General features: G+C 32.8%; 2 protein-coding genes and 2 long non-coding RNA genes across 4 annotated transcripts; 2 read left to right on the forward strand and 2 right to left on the reverse strand.

Annotated features, from left to right (window-relative positions):
• Positions 1 to 1,957: 1,957 nt before the first annotated feature.
• LOC122600224 (peroxisome biogenesis protein 19-1-like) lies at positions 1,958 to 5,299 on the reverse strand. Its single transcript, XM_043772906.1, has 5 exons — positions 5,189 to 5,299; positions 5,051 to 5,102; positions 3,229 to 3,526; positions 2,680 to 2,996; positions 1,958 to 2,156 (listed from the first exon to the last, which is right to left on the reverse strand). The coding sequence occupies exons 1-5, from the start codon at positions 5,229 to 5,231 to the stop codon at positions 2,108 to 2,110; spliced, it is 759 nt and encodes a 252-aa protein (XP_043628841.1). The 5' UTR covers positions 5,232 to 5,299; the 3' UTR covers positions 1,958 to 2,107.
• Positions 5,300 to 6,920: 1,621 nt separating this feature from the next.
• Positions 6,921 to 15,110, forward strand: LOC122599420 (asparagine--tRNA ligase, chloroplastic/mitochondrial). Its single transcript, XM_043771928.1, has 15 exons — positions 6,921 to 7,415; positions 8,430 to 8,498; positions 10,187 to 10,297; positions 10,434 to 10,538; positions 10,694 to 10,831; positions 10,948 to 11,028; positions 11,171 to 11,248; positions 11,344 to 11,412; positions 11,537 to 11,611; positions 11,997 to 12,080; positions 12,181 to 12,267; positions 12,518 to 12,613; positions 12,698 to 12,772; positions 14,311 to 14,437; positions 14,826 to 15,110. The coding sequence occupies exons 1-15, from the start codon at positions 7,011 to 7,013 to the stop codon at positions 14,939 to 14,941; spliced, it is 1,716 nt and encodes a 571-aa protein (XP_043627863.1). The 5' UTR covers positions 6,921 to 7,010; the 3' UTR covers positions 14,942 to 15,110.
• Positions 15,111 to 17,059: 1,949 nt separating this feature from the next.
• On the forward strand, positions 17,060 to 19,639 carry LOC122602246. Its single transcript, XR_006324189.1, has 4 exons — positions 17,060 to 17,206; positions 18,367 to 18,556; positions 18,633 to 19,245; positions 19,317 to 19,639. It is a non-coding gene; the product is annotated as an uncharacterized LOC122602246 (long non-coding RNA).
• A 255-nt stretch (positions 19,640 to 19,894) lies between these two features.
• On the reverse strand, positions 19,895 to 21,570 carry LOC122602210. The gene is made up of 3 exons (XR_006324181.1): positions 21,534 to 21,570; positions 20,425 to 20,529; positions 19,895 to 20,304 (listed from the first exon to the last, which is right to left on the reverse strand). It is a non-coding gene; the product is annotated as an uncharacterized LOC122602210 (long non-coding RNA).
• Positions 21,571 to 24,572: the final 3,002 nt, after the last annotated feature.

Genomic DNA, 24,572 nt, shown 5'->3' on the forward strand with positions numbered 1-24,572 from the left:
TTACGTTATTTTAACCGAGTCCATACTAGAGAGCCCTATCACCCTTTATACCTAGTAGGTGGAGAAACTCGCAACAGGGATTTAGCTCTTCTTTTTTTTCAGGACTTAAACCTGCTTCATTATAATACTGTGATAAATTGTTGGATAATGATACATATACCTAATTTATATGTCTAAAGTTATGTCTACTTTCATTATATTTACTTTTGATCTTGCCACATGATTTGATTTTTTTTTTTTATGAACGACATTCTATTCTACTCATACTCCTAAATTACATGTATGTCTGGAAACCAGGACACTCGAAAAATCCCTATTAAGCCACCTCACAAATGTGGCAAGTGAGACTCGAACTCAAGTGGCTTCTCACAAGGTCAAAGACCTTACCAATGGACCACAATCATTAGGCATACAAATTAGTTTCGTTATTCTTTTCCCAAACTGTTTCTTTCAATATATAATGTATGTTTGAAAGATGACGACTACAACGTGACCCAATTTTTGTGAGCAGGATATGATATGAAAGTGTGAGATATAAACAATTTTGTTTTTACCCAGAGGTGAAAAACTGTTTCCGTAAAGAACTTCGGCCAAATGAGACAAAAGTAAAATAGTGTTGGGAGTTTAGTAATGATACATGTATGCTGAGTATGACTTATTTTTTAAATTCTACTATTCATGTCTAGCAATTCGTCCCCTACAAAACCGGGCCCCACCATATTTACCCCTTACACAATAGTGGGGTGCAATTCGAGTCTCTCGGCCTGCAAGCATGAGGTTTTATTCCGTTGTGATGGTATTTTGTGGAAGGGTTTCAATGGGATACGGATTGTACGGCCTGTGCATATCGGAACCATGGCGGTTAGATCGGGGTGTTCCCTCCAATTTACAACTTTTTTTACACAAGTAAATGACATTTTTTTAAGGGATTTGCTAACTAGTGCCCCTAATGCACTAGTTAAAAAGCATTTGATGAAGTCTTTATTAAAGTCTAACTTTCCTAAAATATAAAAATATGTATTAATTATTCATTTAAAAATAAAAATTGTTAGGTTGAATTAATACACATTAAATATATTTTTTGATTAATAAGGAAATAACAAGTTCATTAAATGTTTCTTAACTAGTTAGCAAAAATTTTTTTTAATATCATATTTCTTTTGTAGGTGGTGTTTTTAAGAGTGGTTACGTTTTTATTAACCTTTTGCTTTAAACAAGCAATGTATTAAGTATCTAGACTAGATCATAAACGGTATCATTTATTCTTTTTCCTTTCTACAATCAATTACAGTAATGCGTTTCATTTGTAGCGGTATCCTCGGATTGAAGAGATTGAATTCCTCCAAGAAACGCAGGGAACAAAAATATGACTTCTTAGTTCTTACTTCTTACCAACTGAAGGGTTGTGAGGCTAAACCAGATTCGAAGAGTAAATTTATATGTGCATATGGAAGAGCCGACTGTTCAAACTTCAAACATAATGCATTGGTGTTGGACTGTTGGCCAAGAAAAATGCACCTACGATCAAACATTTTAGTCATGGAAAATTTAGACTTTCTTTTAGATGTTGCAATCACATATATGTACATAAAGTTTGAGACTCGATATACATGGTAATAGAGTCCTAAATCAAGATCATAGAAAGCATATCGTGAGTAGCTAGTGTGAATAGAGAGTAGCTGCGCTTATGAATTCCAAACTTGATATTTATAAACAATGTCCTGATCTTGGAGTCAGGACATATCTACAAATCAAACTTTGCTAACATACTCATATATCATCATAATGCTCATATATTTTTTGACAAACATAAAACTTGATGAGCCTTTCGCAGATATTTCATAGAAAATGCTCATATATTTTGACAAACATAAAACTTGATGAGCCTTTTGCAGAATTAAATAGTATTATGGTGTGCAATAAAAGACATAATTTAGCAGTATATAACTAGGAAAACTGAAAAGAAACATAAGGAGGCATGATCATTAGGTACGAAAAATAAAAAGGTCAAATATTCAGATGAAACACAATTAACTTTATCTTCTTTCGAATTCTATTAAAAGAAAAATACAGCAAATGGAAGAAAGCATAGTGTGCATGATATATTTCACATTATACAACAGTTCTGTTGAGCATCGGCCATCATTTCAGGTGATCTGCAAGGCAAAAAACATACATTAAATCATTGGATTAGTATTTATCAATTAAAGAAGTACCATCGACTTCAGATCAGATGTTCAACATGATAAATTTTGAATTCTAAACTGATATGTCGCATTTGTTAGCGTATTGATAGTTAACACCATTGTTATTCCAACTGTATCGACAGTTGCATCTCTGTTATAGTTTTCAAACATTTCTGGAAGTCGTTTTCAGAAGTCGCTAGAAGTGTATTCAAATGCTTTCTGAAAAAATTAAATTACTATCTAGTATATAGTTTGCAATCATATTTATTACATGAATAATTTTTAAAACTTGGAAAGCGGACAAAACACTGGGGATCATATAGTGTGCACCACCATCATTTTTGTGAGGCAGTGTCAATGTTCAATAGATGTAGTATCAGATTAAAATATAAAAACTAATCTCAATTTAAACTGTTAGTATAGCATAAATCCATACTATTATAAACAATCAACAAACTCAACCGAAGGTAATAAACGAAGGAGAAACACTCACAATTGACCAAGAGCCGATATATCAAAATCAGGAGCGAGCTCTTTCACTATATCATTCGGGGGTTGACCACATTCTTGCATCTTTTGCATGAGCTCAATAATCTTGTTAAAATTACCAGGCTCATTGTCATAAACTACATTTAAATCCTTTATGAGCTCATGCTGATGAAAGTACCGATTGTACTCTTCTTGGCTTAGTTTAGATTTATTGTCTTCTAACCATTTCGGGTATCGTTCTCCAATTTCTTTCATGGGTTCATGAAGAACTTCTTTAGACAATAGCTGCTGCATCATAGTCTCTACTATAGACTCCATATCCTACCAAAAGGAAAGAAACCAATATCAGGTTATACTGGCAAAACTTTCTATAGATAACCTCATGAGAAATGATGTCTTTTGCAACAAACAAACAATATTAGGGTCATTTTCAGTCTGAGTAGCTGATTGGCGAGAATATGAAGATTGAAGACAGACAATGTAAAAATGTGAGATAATAGTTGAATCACAGATGCATTATCCTAATCGAATCAGATAACGTCATCAAAAGTACCTGAGATTGAGCCAGTTCCTCAAACTGCTTGACCAAATCCTCCATCATTTTGTCGTCACCCAATCCATCAACACCACCTGGTTTCAAACCCGCAATAGATTCCAAACCTTTAACAGTCTCCCTAGTCTGCTCTCTCAATTTATTCAGAGTCTCTGAAGCATGTGAATCTTTTGGTGCCACCTTTTGCTTTCCTTTGTTCTTACTTTTCAAATCAGGCAAACCTGACCCTAACCCCAATCCCAATCCTTGACCTCCAATGCTCAATGAAGAAGCCTCAGCTTTGTTCTCTCCACCATCCCTGCTTTGACAAATACAAACCTTTTACTATTTTCAGCTCAACTCAAATTGAGAGCTTTAAAAACATGTATATGGATTTACAATTTACTATAGTCTACTGTAATACTGTATGGTAAAGGTGACAAAATGGCAGGTCACACAGGATTGGTAATGGGTCAAAAATGAATAATTTTGTATGAGTCGAAACTCGAAATGGGATGGTCGGGTATTGGTCAAGAAATAATTGAAGTGTTAAGTATGATTACAGAACTTGCATTACTTCAAATATAACCTATATCTATAGAACAGAACTAATCAGGGGTCATAATGCACTATCGATACACTTAGGGTGACTTTCGACCTATGCGACCCATTTCCTTCACCCACTACAAATAAAACATAACCGAAATCAGTTCTTTCATAAGTAAATTGGTTGAAATTTGCACATCTATATTATACGGCCTAGTTTGGTAAAAAGTATATGATACAACTTGACCTTTGAGATCAAACAGATAAACTTTTAACTTTAGAACTGACATAAGATCTCTAAGTTCCATTAAAATATACAAATTTCTCCATTCTCCATAACTCATTTTCTGAATTTCATCTTCATTTCTCCTCACACCGAGTAATTAATGTTCATAGTCACAATTCATCTTTTCTAAAACCACATGACATACAAACCTTACTCCACTCATTAGTCATTACACTATAACCTTATTTTTGTGATACAAGACACATCATATGATTATATCAAACTTTATACTCTCTACATCACGGTAACAATTCTATAATACAGTGTAATTATATACCAAACATCTTTTCACACCATCATAAAGTATAAAATACTATCCCTGATCGTTCTTACAAAAAAGGAACAAAACATTTCTTAAAAACAAGTAAACTTAGACAAAGCATGTCAAGTATCACGCCTACTTCTTGTAGCTATATCCCGCAACTTGTCCCAAAATTACGTCTCCAATTGCTAGTTCGCAACACATATCCATTTAAATACATAAATTAACAATCTATCTTACAAATACATATATCATCAATAACTTACCACCACTAACCATCAAACCCCATAGACTTATATACAAATCTTGCCGATAAATTAAAGATAAGATTTAAAATAAAATAAAAAAGACAAAAACTTGAGTAACAAGTAACCAAGAATTATCCCATCTATATGTAGAAGTTAAAAAGCACTTATCTTTGACCACAAAAAGTCAACATATTTAATTTCTGAATAACCCGGGTCATAATAAAGTAATAAAAACAATATATTATGAGTGTGTGTGTGTGACTCAAACGGATGAGGCGTTTCCTATTAAGATTACGGGATAGCGAGTCTTTTTGACTCAGTGTACTTGATCTAACTAGTTTATTAGCGGCTATTTTGAACCCTTCTCCTGACCACCTCCAAACTCCAATATGCTACCTAGTGGCGGTTTGTTTGAGTATGTGTGACTATATATATAAATATATAATGAATACTTATTGCCTAAAAGATAAACAATGATGTAAAAAGATTAGAATTACAAACCTTTGAGAAGATAAAGAAGCAAGATTTAAGGTCTGAAAATCATCCAAAGCACCTAATTCAGATAAATAGTAGTGAATATATAATATAACTTTATGGAATTATATAGGGCAACAAAATAAATAGTGAGAAAGAACTTACTGTCAAGAAGTTGGTCTAAATCATCTGGATGTTGTTCAGCCATGTTTCTTTTTTATATTTAAGAAAAAGAAAACAAGTTGTAATTGTGTGTTGTGTGTGTCGTTAGATTTGATAGGAGAGGTTTTGATTTTATAGGGAAAGGAAGGGCGAATGATGACGTATTCTGGTCAGGACGGATTTTGATAACATTAGTGTAGTAACTTTTACATTTTACTATGATACGAATATTATATATATTATATGTAACTAACTCGTTAAATTGAACGATTAATGTAAAAGTGTATATGTGGCACATCATATGAGCTGCCACGTAGAAGTTTTTGATTGATCAACGTAAAAATTTTACATTAATCGTTCAATTTTAACGGGTTGGTTACATACAATAAACCAAATGAAAGTTACATTCACACAATAAAAAAAGTGTAAAAGTTATTTACACCCCCACATACTTGACCCTTTTTTATAAGCTGTTGATCATCTCCTTGTAACAAATATCTACCCTACGTTATTTTAATCGTAACAAATATCTACCTTACGTTATTTTAATCGGATCGGCGCTAGGGAGTTCTTTCACCCTCAATACCTAGCAGGAAGGTAAACTCTCAACTAAACCGTTCGTAGGCACGACATTTAATTAAATAAACCCTGCCTTCTCTGTAGGATTCAAAAATGTTTCACTTAAGGACTTTATTGAGAAATTCCTTCAAATGTCATTCCCATATCTCAAACTCAAAACCTACAACATGTAAAACCGGTGTTCAATCATTGAGCTATAATTGGAAATACGATCAGTGTCTAAGGGGGTGTTTGGGCATGTGTTTTAATAATAGATTATGCGTTTTTCATAATCAAAATCATATAATCGGCAATGTCAAAACATGTTTCAAAAATATTGTGTTTGGATTTGATTATGGTACTAAATCTTAAATAAATCAAAATAATTAGAATTTTTTTGTGTGTTTGAAATAAATAATTTGGAGACTAATCAAGTCAAATGACTAAAAAAGACACCTTATATTAATGTTACCGAACCAAAGAGGCATTCTGGCGGGCGCGTGCGTGTAGGAAGACTCATATTGATTTTAATATGTAATAATTCATTTTACATCACTTATATTACTTATATCAATAAAAAAAAAAATAATTGCAAATATTTTTCTTTTTAATAGTATAACCTCACATATGCAATTATTTATGTCACATGTAGGTTTCAAAAAGTAATACAACTTGGTGAACCTTTATAGATAACCTAAATCTTCCATAATGAAGTCTATTTTATGCATGAGGAATAAGTCGATACTATTAGAATCAAAATACCTAATTTTGCCCTTATCAGGCTTATGGGTGAAAAAGCATCTATGGTAAACCTTCATCTTATCAGGCTTATGGGTGAAAAAGCCTCCATGGTAAACCTTCATCGAGAACAACCCAAATATGATTAAGATGTGATTCGAACTCGTAATTTCAAAACATGATTAGGATAAGATTCAAACCTGATGTCTTTTTGTCACTTAACCATTTGATAACCCAACAATTCATTATTCTTTTTGAATAAGAATTTCTATACTACTTCTACTTTAATCTATATAAAAACCATTATCAAAGTTTGAAATTGGGTCTTTTTCTCAAGAAATAAAAGTTTTTGTCAAATGTTCTACCCGACTAGACAACCAAAACTCCAAAAGGTCAAAACATGTAAACAAATAATTGCATTAGGAACTTAAAAATACCGAGTAGAAAACTAGAAACCATCCAATCCAATCGATTGTTTGGCAAAAAGCCACAAAAGCAAGTAAGAAAGATAGACTCAGCTCACTAATCAATGGCCACGGCGGCGTTATCTCCGGCCACCGTTTCCCTCCGTCTAAAACCCTTTTCCACCACCGTCCGCTTCCTTTCGATATACAACCATCACCACCACCACCCAACACCCACTAAACTCAGCCACCAAACACTCCTCAAAAACCCACAAAACCACCACTCTCCAAGATTCTCAATAAACAACACAACCCACAAACGATTCTTCTCGATATCCGCTACCGTGTCGTCTGGAGAAACCGCTGAGAAGCCGAAAACCGAACAAAGAGTTGGGGAGTTTCGGAAAAGGTTGAGAATTGTTGATATCAAAGGAGGGGAAAATGAGGGTTTGGATAGATTAGGGGACACGTTGACTGTTCGAGGCTGGGTTCGAACTCTTCGTGTGCAAAGCAGTGTTACTTTCATTGAGGTAATTTATCCATAATGTCGAATATATGTGTTTTTGTGAAATGGGTTATGAAATTATCTGTTTGTTTGGTTGTTTAGATGATTATATTTTAAAATGTCGAACAACGTCCACACATATTTATAACGTATCCACAATGGGACTAGAATCTCTAACCTACTGGCCTTTTGGTGCAAGAAAGTTGGTTACTTGAAAATGTGTGGAAATGAGATAATGGTGGTATGAATTTGGTAATGTGGATGGACTTTGTCGCTATGAATACTTCCGATTTTGGTATATATGGATTAACTTGGCAACATTTGAAGCAACCAATGCACCATAAAACTAGTGAATAGAGAAGGGTGTTAAATTCATATGTTGCTAAGCCATGCAGTTTTAGGCAGATGGGTTAATACTAATCATACTTATGAGGCCTTGGCTGTATCTTATCTAGAATACTGTTTACTAGTAGATTGTTTTTTAGGGACATGACATACTTATAATTAGCAGGCGAAAACGATAAGAATACTTTATACACCATACATCACCCTTCTTTATAAACATCTACCGCAAACCCTCACTCACACCTTCGCTGCATTAGCTATTGCTTTGGACAGGTACAAGGCTAGTCATGAGTTTTAGCCAAAGTTTGTTTGACCTCAACTTTTATGTCTTTAAGAATGCAAACTTGATACTGTGTTTGTAGCATATCGGGACAAAAACTAAATAAATTGGTGCAATTCTCTCGAAGAAGGTGAACCTATTACTAGTAGTTATATTTTGACATAAGCCGAAGTCTAGATCTTTTCCAGGAACTGAGGGGGTATCAATATTTGGTGGTAGTATATTATTATATACTATCATCTGTTGTTTTTTTTTTTTTTAATTTCAAAGAGGGAATTTCAAACTAGAGCAGTTAAAGACATTTAGAGAACCATGCATTTAATATGAGCAGGGGAACTTTGATCAAGAACTGGTTATATACTTAAATCTATCTGATTTTTTGTAGATTGTTAATGGGTAATGCATTCAGTGCAGGTGAATGATGGTTCATGTCTCTCGAACATGCAGTGTGTGATTGACTCAGATGCTGAAGGTTATGATCAGGTAGTGGATGAGTCAGTTTGCTTAGTTGAAATGTATGTGGGTTGCAGTGCATAAATTATTAAACTGTAGGCCAATCCATGATAACTTAATCTAATTTTAATAGTTCTACTCTGGACTTCCTTATCAAACAGTAACTTCCTTGAAAGGGTATTCTGACAATGAAAAAACACCACGTGACACTTGATTCCGGAAATTGCTCATTCTTGCAAAGTACTTCCTTGATTCATTATAGCCACAATCTAACATAAACAGTTGTGTGTTTGCAACCCAATGTTGTCAAAGGCGCAAGAGGTGTCTGCCGTAGGCAAGAGGTTAGGCGATCAAAAGCTCATCGCCTGGTGACATCATAACGCAAGGCAAATGGTAAGGTGCATGCCTTTGGGGCTTAGGTGCTAGGTGATAAAGGCTTGAGTTTTCAAAAAGTCTTCACTTTAAAATGAAATACTATTCAATCATTATCCTTCCACTAACAATTACTATAAAATAGGGACTAGTGATTACAATGAATTAAAATTCTTTTTTATCGAATCTTTAATTCTTTTTTAAAATCGAAGCTTTAATCCTTTTTTAACACTTCAATCTTGCATTCATTTCTTTATACTTGAGTTGTTTATTATTAAAATACTTTAAGCAATCTAATTTGTTTTTTTTTAACGTTTTTAAGCAATCTAAGTAAGTTTACAAAAGTTTTCACAACTGTTAATACTTAATAGCATCAGAAATAATGTGTATGTGCTGTAAAAAAAACATCTTTAAGAGATACTGAGATACTTGTCCTTAATCTGAAAACTCTTGTTATATAGATATGATTTTGTATCAATTATGGAGTTTCTTTTTTATTTCCATTTACTCTAGGATCAGAGTTAGTTTTTCCAATTTCCACATCCAAGTTTCCTCTCCTTTCTCTTTCCGTGTTCTGATGCAATTGGAGCTAATGAACCAAGCCGTGTTAATAGAAAAGGAGCATCATCCAGTAAAACTTTAATTGTCGAATGAGCGAGATGCTGCTAACGGAGATGATTTCGTGGATCTTGAAAGTTGAAACTGGGCAGGGTAGAGGATAGGGTAACTTTTTTTTTTTTTTTCGAAAAGTAGGATAGGGTAACTTAGAAGATGATTTTTGAACCTTTAAGCTTTTAGTTCGTAAGTGGCTTAGCTCGTTTAGAGCCTCTGCCTTTTGGTTATTCAAGTGTGTTACTTATTAAACAACTAGTATCTAAGTTATGGATGCTTTTATTTTGTCCCATATTATGCTTACAATGTTTGTTTCTATGTTAAATTATGTGATGAACGTTACTGGTGTAATTTAACCCTTTAATATATTCAGGCCTTCGCCTTAGGCCCTTATAGAGGCACGTCACCTCGAGTGCAGCTTTGTCTTCAATTAAGAAAGTCTAGTACAATGGTCAAAAAGCCTGTCACTTATCCCCCATATATATATGCTTGTAAAAATATCAACATAACCATGAACTTGGGGTAACTGACGGTCATGTCATGTTCATTGCGCCCAGAATGTAGGCATTTGAATCCCAAAGTGATCGTCTTTTATATTTGGTAAATCATACAGTTCCTTTTAGATAGTATTAATATTGTTTTGTGGACATGATAGAAAAAGTAGAAAATCATTAAAAGCTCCTGATCCCAATGCATTACATAACTGACTGTTTAGTTTACCGCATTATTAATAGGTGGAGAGTGGTCTGATAGCCACCGGTGCATCAGTTTGTGTACAAGGAGTTGTGGTTCCCAGTCAAGGAAAGAAGCAAAAAGTAGAGTTGAAGATTCACAAACTTGTTACGGTATCATTTGTACACTCCAATTAGTTATAAACTTATATGATGACGTATTGGTAGTTTGGTACAACCTATTTTTCATGTCTTTTATTATTGGGCATTTGTAAAGCATTTATAAACTGATTTTTTGATACCCTTTTAGGTTGGTAAAAGCGATCCATCATTTCCTATCCAGAAGAAAAAAGTCACCCGAGAATTTTTAAGAAGCAAGGCGCATCTTCGTCCTAGAACAAACACTTTTGGTGCGGTATGATTTACATTCTAACTTATTCCTTTCTATCTGTGTGTGCACATTTCATTATTAGTGGCACAAGTTTATGTAAAGTATATGAGAACCTCTATTCTTGATTGGCTTCCTCACCTTTTCCTACTTCACTCAATTGGTGTTTTATTTGAATTTAGGTTGCAAGGGTAAGGAATGCTTTGGCCTATGCTACACATAAATTTTTTCAAGACAATGGGTTTGTTTGGGTCTCAAGTCCAATCATTACCGCTTCAGATTGTGAAGGAGCCGGCGAGCAATTTTGTGTAACAACATTGGTATCTTCCTTCTATATTTTATAATTTTATAACTATTGTTTAACTAAGATTTATACTTTACCAGTATTACATTTATTCACAGTAGTCATATTCTATTTGAATTGTTCTGTTAACAGATACCAACCTCTAAAGAAGTCATTGATTCTCCGGCTGATGCCATTCCAAGAACAGAAAAAGGTTTAATTGATTGGTCACAAGTGAGGCTCTTCCTTTTCTTAGTTCTTGTAACATTTTTGAGTAAATGTTTTTTTCTGTTTGCTAATTGCTTATTATGATCTGTCTACAAAGTCTTCAGTTAAATTTCAGAATTTGTATGTAAGTTGCATTTTGATTTTACAGGATTTTTTTGAAAAACCGGCATTCTTGACGGTCTCTGGTCAACTTAATGCTGAAACATACGCGACCGCTCTTTCTGATGTATGCCATCTTCTTCCAAATGTTATTTGAACTTATAAAAGCAGGCAATCATAACACCACCTTATAACTTTCCCTAAACATTTACCATATTTCAGGTGTATACGTTTGGTCCTACATTTCGGGCAGAAAATTCCAACACGTCTAGACATTTGGCTGAATTCTGGGTATTTTATCCTTTTACTTGAATTGTGTTCATTATTGTCCTCAAGAAGTTTCAAAGTTTTTATTTTACTGAAGACATAAAGGAGCATGATTTTATAGTTTTTAATTTGTTTTTTCTCCTTAAAGATGATTGAGCCTGAGCTTGCATTTGCGGACCTGAACGATGACATGGCCTGTGCCACTGCCTATCTCCAGTATGTCGTATGTTACTTTATCTACCCTTTATAGTAATTACCTTGTGATCCCCATGTCTTGTGAAAAGGTTCCACATCATAATTTTCTGCTCCAAAAAATCCTACTGATAGACTTTCCATAAATCATATATCTGATTAGCAGTGATCAGTGATCAGTTATAAAATACTGATTCCATCGTTTTGGTCCACCATTTCCTCTACATCGTTATCATTGAGGGGTTTTATAAATATTTCTTTGTTTTATCAGTCAATTGTTGCAAACTCTTTGGGACGAAAGAAGCATCCACTTTTTTCAAAATCTTGACTTCTTTTCTTTCAGGACAGGGGGAGAGAGTGTTGTAATTTTGCTATGTAGTGCGCTTTAATATTATATGAACTTCTGCACATGTTAGGTGAAACATGTTCTTGAAAATTGCAAGGAAGATATGGATTTTTTCAATAACTGGATTGAGAAAGGAATCATCGACCGTTTGAATGTATGAGGATTTTCTGTTTAACTCTTAAGTAATCCTCTAAAAAGATACTTAATTACTGCAACTGTAACATTATTTATAAGTCGTGATTTTGGTTCAACAGGATGTGGTCGAGAAAAGCTTTGTGCAATTGACTTATACTGATGCTGTCGAACTGCTTTTAAAGTCAAAGAAGAAATTTGAGTTTCCGGTAATTCCGTTTAATCACACATGCACACATGACACTTTGACTTTTGAGGATCAAAATAGTTGGTTTTTAATATTGGAGCAACTAGAAATTTGATGGATTTAAACAAGAACATATTAACTGCATCCAAACTGTAAAAGGTTGTGCGTAGTACATGAAGCCCTGCATACCCCCAACGGGCGCATGAACAGATATTGGACCATTAAGACTTGTGATAGAATTCACTTCTAATTTTATGCTGGTTATATAATAGGTAACATGGGGTGCTGATTTGCAAAGTGAGCACGAGCGGTACATAACTGAGAAGGCTTTTAATGGTTGCCCTGTTATTATAACAGATTACCCAAAGGCATAGTCTTTCCCCTGCTTTCTTGAATAGAATGGCAGAATAAGAACAACTTAAACTAACAGATACTTTTTTTAAAACATCCAGGATATCAAGGCATTCTACATGCGGCAAAATGATGATGGAAAAACTGTTGCAGCCATGGATTTGCTGGTTCCTCGGGTATTATTTTCATTTTCTTTTTTTCATCTCTATCAAATTCTGAACAGGATACTTTTAGTGAAGTTTGTTCCATAATCAGATGGCGATTCTAACTTATGACAAGCTATGCATCACCTCATATGTCCCCAAATAACTTTGCGTTTTTCTTGTTAAAGGAGTTTTAATCCAAATTAATTTGAAAGGCAAATATCCACACACGCACATGTCCATGAAGGGACTTGGATTCATACTATATGGTTGGTGGGATTATGGGGGCACCTATGGTGTTTGGTACCACTTGGCCAAAGGTATATCAGTAATTTCAATCTAGATCAAATGATCAATCTCTTTGCCCCTCCGTAACCATTGCAAGTGTTATATAGCATTGAGTCAGTTTGCCAGGTTTCTCTGTTTATAATTTTGGATGGATACTTTAGATGTTCGGTCAGTAATTTAGACCTTTTACTGGACTGTGGAGTGAGATGTTGAATCTAACTTGGGACTAAGGGAGTAAACCTCTTGTGGGTGTCAAAATAAGTGGGTTAGATATCGAGTCAGCAAGGCTGGGTGTTTAGGATGACATGGAAAGGATTTATTTGGGCGGGATTAACCTGCCAATACTATCGTGTCTACTTTTTGATAATCTTTAAAGTAATTTAATATGAATGATCCTTCATATTTTTACCAAAAGCCACTAGAAGGTTAAACTAAGTTATAATCACTTGAGTATACTCTGGATGAGCTTCAAACTGAATGACCCATTCCCAATAACTTTCTAATCTTATCTCTTTGTCTCGTTATTAATACTTAGTCTATCCCAAAAGAAATGTCCGTTTTATTGTTTTAGTTTGTCCCACAATAAGCATTCACTTAAAAAAATTATGTACCAAAGTTTCCGATTTATCCTCCAAAGTATGTTTAAGAAGAGAACTAAAACTGGGTTAATTGTGCATCCTAGTAAGGATAAAACTGTCATTAAGCTAATTAAAAACTGCATTAAGTGCACATTTCTTAAATTTTCGCTTTGTGGACAATGATCTTGCGATGGGAGTAATATATAACCCAATTTAATCTATGTGATACAACCCATCCCATATTAGGCTTGTTTCAAGTCATAAGTTAGGGTAGAACTCACTCCCAAAAGGTAGCTTAAAGGATGAGGGTACATGTAGACTTGTAAGCTTTTAACCAATCTCATTCTTGGCTGATGTGGTATCGTAACAATACCCCACGCTTTAAAGAGCCATCGTCCTCATTGGTCACGGTTGGCACCCTTCTTTTTTCGGGTCCAAGCACCACTCCGGGTGTTGGAATTTTTGAAAGGTAGGACTGCCTCTAATACCTATTAATACGAACTCATCCCATACTAGGTCCGTATTAAGTCATAATCTAGATGTAGAACTCGCTCCAAAAAGCTAGCTTAAACGAGAAGGTGACATCTAGACTTAACCAATCTCATACTTGGCCAATGTGGGATCGTAACATACTAACATGTGTTCACTTAAACAAAGACAATGGTTATATGATTCAGCTGTGGCTATAAGTGGTTTGATTGTTAGGTTGGTGAGCTTATTGGTGGAAGTCAAAGGGAAGAACGTCTTGATTACCTAGAAAATCGCCTTAGTGAAATGAATCTCAACAAGGAGAGCTTTTGGTGGTACCTGGATCTTCGGCGTTATGGCACAGGTTAGTATCTTCTTTTGATCTGTTAATTTCTTGCGAACAACCTGTTATATGCTCAATTGCTCATTCATTAAATGGTAATTTTGGTAATCTCATAGTGATTATTCTATTTGAACACATCTCGTAATCATGTTATAGCCCTTTAAACTTACTATGAATTTCTTTACTATGTCATATGCTTAAAGAAGTATGGTATCCTGTTACATTGTACTTAAATATGGCCATATAGGTTTCAAATTTATTCATGCTGAAAAGAATTAATTATATTGTCACTCTGAAGTTAATAATAACTCATGTTTCAAGGTCAAACAAACAAGGAATCCTAATTCCTTTAACATTTTTATATTTCTTATGAAGTTGTATCAACTACTAATGGTTTTGCTCTATTCAGTTCCACATGCAGGTTTTGGGTTGGGTTTTGAGAGGCTTGTACAATTTGCCACTGGAATAGATAACATTCGAGACACAATACCATTTCCCCGAGCACCTGGCTCTGCTGAATTTTGACATTGAATATGCCTCGACTGGTTCTTTTTTTTTTGAGAAATATATTTATTGTGCTACTACACTCCTTTTTTTTTTCTCCCTATTCAAATGCAACTTTCCCCATCTGTAAATTTAGTCATAGAAAAGGGAAGATTCTTGTATTTTCTTAAGCATAATATACTTTCTACAAGGGCTAATTGTTTTAAAATCACTCCAATGCGGGTTTGAACATAAAATACATTATTTATGGCCTAAAAATGGACAAAAACATCTTTTGTAGCTCCAAGTGACCTACATAGCAGTTCACCAATCATTTTTTTATTTTTAATTAAATTTGTATCATTTGAAATAGTACAAGCAAAGGTAGTACATGTAACCTTATTAGTGGGAAGCTGTGAAAAGGAAGTGGTAGTTGTAATAGGTAATTCGTTGAATTATTTCTGATTGATAATACAGTTCTTAATAAATGAAATATATATGCTGAGAAACATGTATTGTGAATAGTTGATAAAACAAAAAGGATTGTGACTCTGTTTGATTAATTATCTAAAAATTTAAGCATATAGAGCTATATAATGAGACATCAGTGTCAACTACTACATAATTTTTGTTCCGGGGGTGAAATGGGAAGACATGTTTTAGATCTAATGATGATGATTTTAAGCATTGCTGGTACAAGAAAAAAAAAAAAAAATTAAATAAGAAAAAGGTACATTTTGGTTGGTAGGAAGCAACATGTCTTTCATAAATGTTCTTGAAGTAGATATCATTCATTCATTCATTCATTCCTGGCTAAAATGTGTCACATTTATATTTCATCCAGTAAACCACAAAGTGGGTCTATTAATTCCAATACACTTTGAGTAAATAGAAAGTAAGAAATAAAGTTGTACTGTATATAGAAAGAGACACAATCTTCCATGATGTGTATATTAATGTCATATTTAGCTTAATTTATCTTTTCCTAGCTTAATTAAGAAAAAAAAAACGATGTTAAATAAAATCAAATTTATGTGTGTCAAAGTTATAGTCCCTCTATCTTCAAAAGGTTGATTATTTGTAACTCTGTTTCTTATTAATAGTTTAAGTGTACGTAGCTTATCGAGAATTGTTATATACTTGAGTAGTTGAGTAGTTGAGTGATGTTGGTTGATGTATTATGTGTATTGTGTATCAGAAGTCAAATTTGTGCTAGCACATAGTCAGTTAACCGTAGTTAAAAATGTTAACTATAGCATAGTTAAAAGATTGAGAACGTAGTAGGTAAAGTAAAAAATGAAGGTAAATATTTAATTTCTTTTGGACTAGTAGCATGGTATACTTGTACTTTTATTAAATTTGTAGCAGGCCTTGCTTGTTTTAAATATAGTTACCAACGTTATAGACAAGGCCACATGGGTGACTCACTTTTTGGAGCAAAACACGTTTCACTATCACAAGATTTCTAACATCAATTAATACCTTCCAACAAAACCATTTTTAATTCTAACATCATTTAATATAGGGGAGGGTATACCAACCAAATTTTTTTGTTATCTCGATCAAACCTACTATTTGCAACCATAGTTGTTGCAAATAGTGTGGGCCCCCTATTTGTAATGGTAAATCTGGTAAAAATAGCGGGACCCTGTCAGTAATCGCTGCAAATAATTGGATATGGACAAAAACACCACTATTTACAGCGATAATCGCTGCAAATAGTCTGGTTTAATTACCAAAAGTCTGGTCGGAATACCAACCGCCTTTAATATTTTTTCACCTACAAACACAATTCAGACATATTAATATACACCTTCCAATGTTATAAAATATACTCTCTTCATCCCACTTTAAATCTCTTAGTTTGACTTTCAAAGTTTTTTTTCTTAAAAGTTTGACAGTAAATATTTTTGTTTGCGTTATATAATACTTGATATAAAATATATGAACGGATTGTGATTGTAACGTATTTTTCAATGATATAAATTTCATCAACTATTATATAATACATTAAAAAATATTTATGGTCAAACAGTAAGAAAAAAGACTTTGAAAGTCAAACTAGGACAATTAATATGGAACGAAGAGAGTATATACTTCTTCCCACATAACCAACACCAAACACATTTCATCATAATTTACTCGATGTTGTTTTACTCATTAGCTCAAATAGAAGAAGAAATAGTCTAATCTAATTATTTCGTTAAAAGTCTAGATAAAGAAATTGAATAATTCATGGCATTTGATTTCTTTATAATGGATCCATCCATTATATATCCGACCATGATTTCCCCGTTTAAATTTGAAGTAAGTTATATTTTTAATCATTTTATTTGTTATTTTCTTTAATTGAATGAATATTTTTTCTTATCATTTTTGAGTATTTGGTTACATGTTGTTTCATATATATAGGATTTGTTCTTATATTGAAATTTATATATTTTTTTCTTTTGAATTTTTGCTGTAACAACAGTTGGTGTTTAATTTAAAAATTAATTACTAGAAGTGCTAGATATTTACACTAATGTTTTATGATTTTTGTTAATTTTATAACCATCACTGATCACTCTAGTAAGTCTCCTCACTACCATGGGTCTCCACGTTTCTTCAGGCTATACAGTTCGAAAATCAGTTTTGTTATTTCAATAGAAAACATTTGAAAGCACTTAAAACTTTTTATGATACATCTGCCATAAAGTTATCTATAAATCCCAAATCGATAAGTGCAAAACAATAAAATAAATTCCTCTCGTGATGAAGCTTATATTATCTCTTTTAGATTGTCTTTATATGCCTATAACTTCCATATATATGACTTTGTGTTACAAAGTGATTGGTATATATGTGAGCAAAAACAACTTCGGATTGTTGTGTTTTTCCGATATCTGTAGATCTCCTTGTTCACTCCTTTTTTTTTCCTCCATTTTTTGTTTTCTTGCTCAATGAAACAACATAGATTGCATTAGTTATGTTTTCTGTACTAGGTATTACAAGGATGTTCATCCTCAAGTTCTTAAAGGATAAGAACATCTAGATCCTTTTTTTTAATTTTGTTGGAGGTGTCGATATGTATAAATATTTTTTAATCTTTCTACGTGGATTTAGTTTTTTGTGTTAGAAAGAGCCATAACTTGTTATTGTTTTAAAAATATATTATTATGTGATAAATTTAGTTGCTAGTGTATTTAATTGTCGAATATCGTTTTTGTTAGAGTATGTAACATGTGTATGTGTAGTTCACCACTCAAAAATTTTGGAATGTTTTATTCTTTCCTATTTGTAGACAATTAGTGTGTAGTGGAAACTCGATTACGTTATCGTTTTTTAAAGTTTGTTCTTTGAAACTTGAATATTCGATATTAATTTACAATATGTTTTATTATTGTTATAATTTTCGTTTTTTGTCCTAAAATCATTATAATTAGGGGAAAAAAAAGCTTCGCTAATATTTGATCTTGGTTTTATAGGATGGAATGTATGAAACCATATCGGATGTTTGAATACCCGTTCTTGGTTTTATAGGATGAATTATATAAAACCATATCGGATGTTTGAATACCCGATGAAGCTCAAGGGTTTGAGACCCTTGCTTGTTGGGAAAACATGCATTGGGGTGTCCATTTAAGATCCGAGCCATCAAATTGACAGGCCTTTGAGGTAACAATATGTTGTTTGGTAAAAATTTGAGGTAATCAACTGGATTTTAACACCAACCATTTTTTAAATTATGTAGAAGTTTCAACTGGCAAGGCTACAATCTTCAAAAGAAAAATTGAGTAATTTTTTTTTGTGTGTGTTTTTTAATTAAAATTCTACATATGAATTTAAAATCACTTGTGATTTAAGTTTAGTATGACTAATAATGTGGCTTTTTAATTTGTATGTAGATTTCCTTCCATAGTTTAATCAGGTGTACTGGTCGCGAGGCCGACTTATAATATGAAGACTGCCAAAAAACGTAAACTTCTATTTGATTCATAATGTTAGCTCTCGTAATTTGTAAAATCGCTTAGGAGTCAAGGAACATGTGTAATTGTGCTAATCATTGTTGTTTTTTTTTCCATTTACGTCATACTCTAGTGGTAGCAAAATTCGCTAAGAAGCTGCAACAAATGCATGATTTCGGTATTTTCACTCCGTTTGGAACGAGAATTCCGCAACTAATGTATGCATCAATTGAGATCTTTTTTTTATATTTTGAATTTTAGGGAGTTAATCACATCGATGTTTATAATTTGTTAATCACATCGATGAGGAGTTAATCACTCCTCATCAAACTGTTGACTTACTAACCCGGTGAAGAAAAAGCCGATCTACATATGCTTGTTGCCACTTCTATTCTACTGGTATTGGTTCTTTTCTGTCAGTTAAATTCCTATGCGTTGAATGTTAATTCTAATGGGTGTTTTTTTGGCAGGAGTATTTGTATTTTATAAATCATGACAAATCTTAGCCCAATCCATGGAGCCCTAATCTTGATAAGTAACAAGCTTACATTTTATTCAACCAAAAATGAAACGAGTTATCAATGTATTAATTTACTTATGTAAGCTCATTGGTAATGTTTTTGACCTTGAAAGAATCAGCTTAAGTTTGTGTCCCACATTTATAGAGGGGATTAATAGGAGGTTTTTTTAAAGTTCTAAATTTGATTTCAAGCATTTGTGTAATGTAAGAATAGAAATAAAATAATATGTCATTATAAAAAAGCTTTATATGATTTACTTTCTTACGTAAAAACTTCCTATGATTTATATATGAAAAACTAGAAAATCTTCATATTTATATCATCGATCTAATCCTTTTTATTATGTATTTATGTCCATGTTCTTAAAATAGAACAGATTGGTATAAAGTAGAGACCACACATTCTCTCCTAAAATCTCATTTACATTATACGTCGGATTAAATTGATGATTTGAAGCATATCATCCATATGTAGCAATTAGTAATCAACACCTTATAACAATTGAATCTAGTACATATGTATACGAATAGAACATAATTAAGGAAATTAATCAAGGCAAAACAAGATACATCAGAAGACAAGTGTAGATACTTATAGATTGGCATAATTTATCTCATTTGAGGTCAGCTTCTCGTCGCGTCTAGCTCCTTCTTCTTCTCCTCTTTACCCACCGAACTAGCGTCACCAGCTTCTACACTATCGAGCAGTTGCAAGGTTGTATAGTACTACCTGCTGCAGTGCTGCCTCATCCACCGTTGTTAACTCTGTCTCAATTGTGTGCACATCTCCGTTCACCCAGCTAGTGATTTTACTAATAACTACTGTAACAAGCAAATTAATCCTGAAAGTCATCACCTTCCTCGTTCTTGTATTATCTTCTTTTTCTTGTATTATCTTCTTTATGGACCACTTTAGATGGATGTCCGATAAGCCAATACTTATCATATGTATACATGTTTATTAAATATAAAAATAAAAAAAACCAATATAAGATCATTCAGAGTCACCTATATATGTCTTACTAGTGTTCAAAGCAAAATATATTAAATAGATATACCGAAATCAACTTGAAATTTGTTAGTTGAATAGTCACTTCATCGGTCAAAATACTCTTAAAATTTTCCGTCCATTCACCATTGGCCGAGCCATGTATGAATGTGCCCTGCAAATAGCAAAAAAAAAACATGGAAAAAACTGGTAAGTTCTTTTAGTGTGTTTCAATGTATGTAATTCAATTTTAAAAAGTAAACCCCAAACAAATTAACCATAAGAATCGAATAAACATCTTTGCATACAGATCCTATAAAATTATTCAGGATAAAAAGGAACTCAACCAAGGACATTCCAAACGTCGATCAAATGATTTTATCGGCTAATTCAAGAAAGATAGGGAAACAAATTGTTGATAAAAAATAGTCAAGCCAAAAACATTGCAAAGCCATCTCCTGTTGTGTTAAATCCTAAACATAACGTGGATCAAAGGGTTTTATCTAAAGACATTATTTAAAAATGATATCATGCTTTTCATAAGATCCGAAGTATATTGTCATACACAAACTAAAATAATGAATTGTTTCACCATGCTAAATAATTATACTAAAACATTCAACGCCATCTCAATATGTAACATTTTCCCCTGATAGAATAACAGTGACTAAAAAATTACACCATTAATGAGTTAGTTTCAAAACTGATTCAAAATAATCATAGTCGATATATTTAAATAATCATAATCTTACTCATAGCGAAATTCAATTTTTTATTTAAAAGCTTATATAAAGATATAATCGTAAATCTTAAGTATACATCATTAATGAGCTACTTTCAAAACAATATCAAAATAATCAAAGTCAATATATTAAAATAATCAGAAACCTACTCATAGCAAATTTAGACTTTATATCTAAAAGGTTATAGAAAGATATAATCGTAAATCCTAAGAGTTAATATAGGTTACAAATACAAAATTTAATATATAATATTTAGATTAGTTAAGTTATATATCACAACTTAATCAATACGAAAACTAAAAAAGAAACGTACGAAAATTAACTCCATATAAATATTGATTCCAGTTTACTCTTTTTTTCCAACTTTAGTTAAATAAAAAATTTACAGTTTCTTATATTCTAAAAGTGTAACCTATATAAATTGAAAAATACATACCAATTCATCAACAAAGACCATCTCGAACGTTTTGATTTTCTTCGAGTTGTTCCAGTCCGAAACAGTCCATACATGCACAACACGGAGTCGTAAATGATGGTCAACATGTGTTGGCTTAAGATCTTCAAGATGAACTAATGTGGTCATATTTTTTGTTGTTGAAGAAAAAGCCATAACAAACCTCGAACTAAATTAAAAGAAATAATAATAGCAATAACATAAGTATTTAATGTTAAAAAATAATAACAATGATTAATTATGTGCAAAGTATATAAAAAGAAAAAACTTTTTGTAGTTGATTGTAGCTTCTTCTTTTTTTGTCGTACGTGAGTTATATTATAGATTACTAATAAAACCAAAAAGTGTAAAATAATTATTTTTAAATTGAGTGAAAATGTAAATTGGTGATGTAACACCCCACCTTTCTCAAGGAAGAAAACTAGGGAGTTATGGACCAAACTAACGAATATTATGTCAAATTCAAACCATAATATCTTATTGCAAAATGACAAGCAATAAATTGAAGCGTTTCAAATATCCAATGACGAAATAGACTAACAAAAGTACTAATATCCAAAATAAAAATCTCCAAAATCCAACGAACAACTAAGACTTAAAAGAAAGAGCTTATGCGCCAACCAGATCCAATATCTCTCACATCACCTTGCCCAAAATCCCCTTGATTACCTGCCGCAGGGAAAGAAAGAAAATTGTGGCTGAGCCAATTGCTCAGTGCGCGGATATAGAATGATGTATGACAATAACTAAAAAAGGCAAGATATTTTTAAATAAATCCCTTAACCAACAAAGAGACAGAGTTTACCTTGACGGACCAAATATTTAAAGTAAGTTTAAATAAAGGCTAATTCCAGACATGATATAATTATATGATCAAATAAATATTTTCACATTGTTAACTGAACATATCAAAATCCAAAGTTATGAAAAAGCTTACATAGCTTTATATTTTCAAATCCAACATTATCAAAATACTTATATTTCAGAGTTCCATATATCCAAAACCCAACGAGCTCCTACACAGAACGCATACACTTGCATACCCGGTCACAAGAACCGATAAACAAGTGTCAGACATATGTATCCAAATGTACCATACAAATGTGAAATGGTGTGTCGGGCACAACACAACATCCACCCTACCAGAACCTACAACTAGAGTCGACTCATACGCCTCCTAACAGAATAGCCAATGCTTTTTGAAGCACACAAAAGGAGACGCCATGAACTAATCACACTGCCATGGATAGTGTCACACCACTGGTGCCCCCAATGATATGCCTATGGTACCCCATAGGCGGTTAATAGCTCGGGGTAACTTACGTATTAAAACATGTTTCATATAAATGTTTCAAAAGAAGTTGCTTATTCATATCTGACAAGTTTTCAATGCGCTGCATCTTCTTCATATTTAGTAAATAAAATAAGTTCTGTTTTGTAACCAACATGGAATAAAAAACTCACGTATCAAGTATGCTTATCGAAATCAAAGTGATAGAACTAAAGAACTTATGGAGTGTCTAGAAACAACCTATGGGACTGAAACGATGGCAACACTGTAAGCTTCTTTCAAAAGATGAGTCGATACATATGTAACAAAAGAGACCAAGCGAGACATTATATTTATACTTTCAACAGAGGCTTTCAAACATTATACAAGTGACTTTCAACCGGAGGCTAAACTAGCAGAAACACATGAAAACTAACAGAACTGAAGCAAACAGTAACACATGACTTTCCAATCAAATACGAAACTAGCAGATAGATACACTAAAGATGATCGCTGAAAGAATGCAGAGAATTCAAATCGACGTTTAACAACGATGAGTTATAGAACAAGAATCCGTACCTTAAATGATCACGATGTCTAACAGAATCGCCTATCTACCTTTTCCACGAACGATCTACAACGATTATATAGAACTACCCATCATTAATAATAGCTTGTGATCATTCCCGACCCAACCCGTTTTTTTTATGACTGATAAATACATAGTATAGTTACGTTGACTGAATAAGATCATAACTTGACTAATATTTATGTAGCCATTATCTATATGCTTATACAGGTGGTTTGGTTTTAATAACAAAATATATATACACATCTTTTAATCGAGGAAAACCATGCATCAGGTCATCACCCTCGTCCCTGCTACACCCCTAATTTGTTCAAAGTTCAAACCTCTATTTTAGGAATTCAAGTTGATCAAGATTAATTGATAAGTCTAGCAATGTTCATGAATTCTTAAAAGTTTTAGATTCAAATCAGTATAACAAGTTACATACTTAAAGACTCGAAAATTGTCTTGTCACCATGGCTGATGATTTCAAAAGATATTTTGACTCGTATAACAAAAGTAATGTGACCCGAAAACATATATAAACAAAAGTAATGCTACACCCCTAATCGAAAATTAATGTGTGTTTTTACCTTAGATTCAAACAGTTGTGTTGAAGAACTTTTGCTTGGAACCTTCTGCTCAAAACCCAACCCACGTCCCTGTTCTTATTTTCTTTGAGTATTACTGATGTGTCGATTGAATATACGGATGGTGTATTTATATATATATATTTACTATAAATCCAGGATTTTGGGCCGCAATGTACGGAAGTTCTGTTGGGTTTTGATTACGTTTCCTTCATCCTTCAGGCTTATACATTTTAAAACTATATAGTATTTGATCTTTACTTGAACTCTCAGATATAGTTTTTATAAGCTATTTAATTAAACTTCGTTCATCTCAATTATGTAAGACTTATATATATGTATTACACATGTAAATTATAATGATTTCAAATATATCATTATTAGACTATTTTATCTCAAAATTTGGGGTATTATAGGTGATGGAAAACCAAAAAGTGTAAATTAATTATCTTTAAGTGTAAATTGGTGATGGAAAACCAAAAAGTATAATTAATTATTTTAAATTGGGTTAAAGTGTAAATTGGTAATGGAAAATCAAAAATGTAAGTTAATTATTTTTAAATTAGGTTAAACTGTAAATTGGTGATGGGAAA

This window comes from Erigeron canadensis, chromosome 5 (genome assembly GCF_010389155.1).
Source record: "Erigeron canadensis isolate Cc75 chromosome 5, C_canadensis_v1, whole genome shotgun sequence".
Taxonomy (NCBI): Eukaryota; Viridiplantae; Streptophyta; class Magnoliopsida; order Asterales; family Asteraceae; genus Erigeron; species Erigeron canadensis.

Bases quoted from the DNA above. Each gene is read 5' to 3' on its own strand.
- LOC122599420 (XM_043771928.1), top strand. From the start codon at position 7,011: ATGGCCACGGCGGCGTTATCTCCGGCCACCGTTTCCCTCCGTCTAAAA. The intron at 10,298-10,433 runs GTATCATTTGTA...ATACCCTTTTAG, and splicing joins AGATTCACAAACTTGTTACG to GTTGGTAAAAGCGATCCATC. The intron at 10,832-10,947 runs GTATCTTCCTTC...TTCTGTTAACAG, and splicing joins AATTTTGTGTAACAACATTG to ATACCAACCTCTAAAGAAGT.
- LOC122600224 (XM_043772906.1), bottom strand. From the start codon at position 5,231: ATGGCTGAACAACATCCAGATGATTTAGACCAACTTCTTGACA. The intron at 5,103-5,188 runs GTAAGTTCTTTC...TATCTGAATTAG, and splicing joins TTTAGACCAACTTCTTGACA to GTGCTTTGGATGATTTTCAG. The intron at 2,157-2,679 runs GTGAGTGTTTCT...TTTGCCTTGCAG, and splicing joins ATATCGGCTCTTGGTCAATT to ATCACCTGAAATGATGGCCG.